The sequence below is a fragment of the Eulemur rufifrons genome, chromosome 6 (assembly GCF_041146395.1).
Source record: "Eulemur rufifrons isolate Redbay chromosome 6, OSU_ERuf_1, whole genome shotgun sequence".
NCBI lineage: Eukaryota > Metazoa > Chordata > Mammalia > Primates > Lemuridae > Eulemur > Eulemur rufifrons.
Genome location: NC_090988.1, coordinates 58780460 through 58785760, shown reverse-complemented (window position 1 = coordinate 58785760; position 5301 = coordinate 58780460). Strand labels below are relative to the sequence as shown.

The 5301-nt window shown below is 38.0% G+C and overlaps 1 protein-coding gene across 1 annotated transcript; it reads left to right on the top strand.

Moving 5' to 3' along the window:
* Positions 1-965: 965 nt before the first annotated feature.
* LOC138384197 (olfactory receptor 5P76-like) lies at positions 966-1910 on the top strand. Its single transcript, XM_069469505.1, has one exon. The coding sequence runs from the start codon at positions 966-968 to the stop codon at positions 1908-1910; it is 945 nt and encodes a 314-aa protein (XP_069325606.1).
* The last annotated feature ends 3391 nt before the right edge of the window (positions 1911-5301 follow it).

The window sequence follows — 5301 nt, the reverse complement described above, 5'->3', positions numbered from 1 at the left end:
AAAATAAAACATGTAAGCAAAATATTTGTACCCCCATAATTTCCTGAAATAAAAAAATTTTAAAAATGTAAAAAAAATAAAATAATAAAAAAATAAAAAAATAATATATTTAATTATAAATATTTTTTAAAGGTTCACTTAATTAACAATAAGTGACCTAATTCATAATAGTAATTTGAAATTCCTTTATGGTAATAGGATCAAAAACAATTTTATTTCTTCTTTTCAAAAAATGGTCATATAACTGATAGATATTGTGAAACATGTTACTAACCAACTTCCTCTTTGACACATTAGATGCCAGAAGACCTAAAGGATAACCTGTTATCCACTGATTGCCAGGTGTTTTGGACTTCATGGTATTATTCAATTTTATTTGCTGTGTAGTTACCAAAGGAATAACAGTGAGACTTCCTGGGGTTCATATTCTGACTCCAGCACTTGCTATGTTACCTCATCCAAGTTACATAACTTCTTTTAGACTCAGTGTTATGCATCTATAAAACAATAATGAAACTAATATTATTTTGTGGAACCAGACTATGGATACAACTCTCTCAGCCCTGTTATTAACATTTAGTAAGCATGAAAAAATGTTAGCTATTACTCAAGTCTTTATTTAAAAACTCTATATGTATATTTTTCTTTTTTTGGTATACTCACCAATCTTTGTTGTTATTCTCATCTGTCTTGTATTTTTTATACTTTGAATTTAAAGCCACTTTAACTGCATTTTTGGAAATACTATGACAAGAAAAGAACATTATTTGAAAGAAGTTTTTTCTATTGTTTGTGACAAAAATAATTTTCAAAACGCAGACCCATCATTTCATATAAAAATGTACTAGTACTTGAATATTTTTATAATGACTTCCCATGTGTACTGATGAAAATAAAACCAACAAATTTGTAACTACTGTACTGGTCTCATCACAGGTTCATTTTGGCAGCACCTACATTGTCTCATGGATTCCTGGGTGGACAGGAACCACACTGCTGTGACAGGGTTCATTTTATTGGGCTTAACACATGATCCACTCCTTCGAGTCGTCCTCTTTATACTCATGCTATGTATTTACCTGGTGACCATATCTGGCAACCTCAGCACAATCATTCTAATCAGAATCTCCTCTCAGCTCCATTACCCTATGTATTTTTTTCTGAGCCACTTGGCTTCTGCTGACATAGGCTTTTCATCTTCTGTCACGCCCAACATGCTTGTAAACTTCCTGGTGGAGACAAATACAATCTCCTACCTTGGATGTGCCATCCAGCTTGGTTCAGCGGTTTTCTTTGGGACATCGGAATGTTTCCTTCTGGCTGTCATGGCATATGACCGCTTTGTGGCAATCTGCAACCCGCTGCTTTATTCAACCAAAATGTCCACTCAAGTCTGTGTCCAGTTACTCATAGTGGCTTATATAGCTGGTTTTCTTAATGCTTGCTCCTTTACCTTTTCCTTCTTTTCTTTATCGTTCTGTGGCCCAAATCAAGTCAATCATTTTTTCTGTGATTTCACTCCCTTAATTGAACTCTCCTGTTTTGATACCAGTGTCCCTGCAGCTGTTCCCTCAGTTTTTGCTGGCTCTATCGTTGTGGTCACTGTGTTTGTCATAGCCATCTCCTACATCTACATCCTCATCACCATCCTGAAGATGCACTCCAGCGAGGGACGCCACAAGGCCTTCTCCACCTGCACCTCCCACCTCACTGCGGTCACTCTGTTCTATGGGACTGGTACATTCATTTATGTGATGCCCAAGTCCAGCTACTCGACTGACCAGAACAAAGTGGTGTCTGTGTTCTACACGGTGATGATCCCCATGTTGAACCCTCTCATCTACAGTCTCAGGAACAAGGAGATCAAGGAGGCTCTGAAGAGAGAGCTAGGAAGAAAAATATTTTCTTAGTGACACCTGTTATTTTATAGAATTTAATACAATAATGTTCCGTAGATATAATAATATTAGAAATTTTTCTTTTGTCACAATATTGGTGACCATACATCATTACCCAGTGTGGAACATTTTTTTAGTATCAGATGGATTTATAGATATCATATAATAAATCAGAGACCTATAGTGAGTTACCTCTAATAAAATTAAGTTAAATTTATAATTAAGAACAAATATGTAATCTGCTGAAAATTCTAAATTGCATTCATTTTTTTCAAAAGTAGTGACCTGCCATAATTTGAATTGAAGACATGTGAACTAAAGAAACAAGTCACCTGCTCTCTATACACCTAACAGACCTTGTTCATAGGCAGGTAAGAAAACTTCTGTAAACACTTTTGTTTATAAAGTGTGAATACAGCAGTCACATAGCAATCACCAGCTCATGACATTGCCAAAATCTAACTGTATACATATTGCTATTTTCTTATCTTTTTTTTTGAGACACAGTCTCACTCTGTTGCCTGGGCTAGGGTGCTGTGGCATCAGTCTAGCTCACAGCAACCTCAAACTCCTGGGCTTAAGTGATCCTACTGCTTCAGCCTCCCGAGTAGCTGGGACTACAGGCATGTGCCACAATGCCCAGCTAATTTTTTTCTCTATATATTTTTAGTTGTCCAGCTAATAGATTTCTATTTTTTTAGTAGAGAAGGGGGTCTCACTCTTGCTCAGGCTGGTCTTGAACACCTGAGCTCATATGATCCTCCCGCCTTGGCCTCCCAGAGTGCTAGGATTACAGGCGTGAGCCACCGTGCCCGGCCACAAATTGCTATTTTCTTGGTCAAGGCCGAGTCCTAGTTCATGTTAAGTTTGCTCTGTGTGACTTGGCTCTACGTTCTGGAGCTTTTGGTTCCATGGTCTGGATCATCCTTCCTTTTCCAGAAAAATATTGCCCTTGTTATAGCTGAGTAGTTTTTTTTTTTTTTTGGCATATTTCCTGACCATTGTAGGCTAAGAGTCCACAGACCTTTCACTTTCCACTCTCTCTGTTTCTTGCAGTACAAGCTGATATATTTTCTTCAAAAATTTTGTGAGAGTGACCAGAGAAATGAAAATAAAAGCTCCGTGGGATACTACTTTACACCTATTTGTACAGTTAGAATAAAAAAGTAAGACAAAAAAAAAGTGTTGGTGAGAACATGGAAAATTGGAGCCCTCTTACACTGCTGGAGGAAATGTAAAACAGTGCAATCATTTTGGAAAACTGTCTTACAGTTTCTAAAACTATTAAAAATACAGTTACCCTATCACTCAGCAATTTCATTTCTAGATGGATACCCAAGAGAATTAAAACATATGTCCACAAAAAAAATTTTCCTCAGTGTTCTACAAACACTCACTGCCTATTGTTATTGAATACAGAAGTCTTTTAGCTCAGAGAAGAATCAGGGTTGAACGTATAAATTAAAGAGTAAACACTATTTAAGTAGTATTTTAATTGGAGAAATTGCATGAGACCCATACGTGGTTGTCAACATAAGGATATACAGGATAAACAATGGAATAGTCCATCATTTAAGGGTCTGGCAGAGTTGGAAAATCTAGCAAAGATTATCACAAATGGACAAGAGAGGTAGGACAAAACCCAAACAGGAATGTAAGTTTGCAGAATACAGAAACAAAAGTGATTCAAGATGAGACAGTGTGGGTACTTGTTCAATCCTTCTGAGATTTGGCAATGTGGCGACTGTGGGTAACTTAGCAAGAGCAGTTTCAGAGTGGTGAAATTGAAGCCACATGGGAATGTACTTGATACGCAGCTGATAGGTGAAAAATAATTTCAGCAAAATGGCAGGCCATGAACAGGAGAGTAGGGAGAATATTTCAAGAACAATGAGTAACACACTTTCACTGGGTCTCTTTGCTACATGAATGGAGGAGAATACAGGATTATAACATTGGAAAACAGTTATGCTTACAGTGGAGAATTCTCTACAAGTCAGTCTAATGAATTTAGACTTGAATAATTTCAACTGCATTACATTCAATCAGTGTCTGTAATTTATTGATTATAAAATCAGGTTATAAACTATATATTTACATTTATAGTATGATTTTCATGTTTTAAAAATAAAAGTTTGTTTTTTCCAAAAAAAACACATGTCTGGGAGAATAAATATCAAGTTGTTAGCAGGAGATCAATTATAGAAAATGGTCTATATTATTATTTAGGACAACTGAAAGAAATTGGTGACTCACTCAGTCTAGATAATTGAGGGGAATTTAATAAAGAAACTATTTGTAAAGTTGTGGGCAGAGTTTGGGAAAAGCTTCAAGGATAATGCTGCACCCAGGGACACTGACCAGCTCAAAACCTGAAGGGGGCCGGGCGCGGTGGCTCACACCTGTAATCCTAGCACTCTGGGAGGCCGAGGCGGGTGGATTACTCGAGGTCAGGAGTTCGAGACCAGCCTGAGCAAGAGCGAGACCCCGTCTCTACTAAAAATAGAAAGAAATTATATGGACAACTATAATATATATATACAAAAAATTAGCCGGGCATGGTGGCGCATGCCTGTAGTCCCAGCTACTCGGGAGGCTGAGGCAGTAGGATCGCTTAAGCCCAGGAGTTTGAGGTTGCTGTGAGCTAGACTGACGCCACGGCACTCACTCTAGCCTGGGCAACAGAGCGAGACTCTGTCTCAAAAAAAAAAAAAAAAAAAAAAAAAAACCTGAAGGGGCAAAAGGTGTGGGCAGTTACTGGACCTTGCAGAGCTGTGGTAAGAGAACCACCTGTCAGGAGCTGAGGCATTTGTTGGAACATCAGCAGCACCTGACCCAGGAGGGGAAGAGCCAGGAAAGTATCCAAACCTCAGTGTCCTCTGCCAGTGTTTCCCAGAAGCCACATGCAAGGGAGTCTGTTGATACGGTGCATACAGGTCAGTCTCTTGGGATTATGTCAAGGTGGAAATGGGTAGAAAGCAGATCTGGGAAGACAAACGGGAGATATATAGCACTCTGAGGTTTTTAATTTTTTACCATGCTTATTGTCTTGTGCATCTATGTATTTTTAAAATTTACATAAAAATGTGAATTCCTTTTGTAATGTTAAAAATATTTTCAAGTTCTAAAACTAAAGAAGAAGGAAGCAGGAAGAACATTTCTGCGTCTATTGCAGGAGTTCCAGTGGGATTATACACCCCACAATTTAAGTAGTCTCAGAAGTGGCTGTGCAAAGGGAAAGAAGGTGTAATACTTTAAAGGCTTTATAGAAGTGTGTTGCAGGTGTTTCCTGGGGATAAACTAACCTCAGTAAAGAAGTGTGCAACAATAATTTCACTGCAGTGAGGTCACTGGAAGAAGTGCCCTCATTCAGGTATCGCTTTCCACCTGTACACTTACTACA

Coding starts and splice junctions, on each gene's coding strand:
- LOC138384197 (XM_069469505.1), top strand. CDS start 966: ATGGATTCCTGGGTGGACAGGAACCACACTGCTGTGACAGGGTTCATT.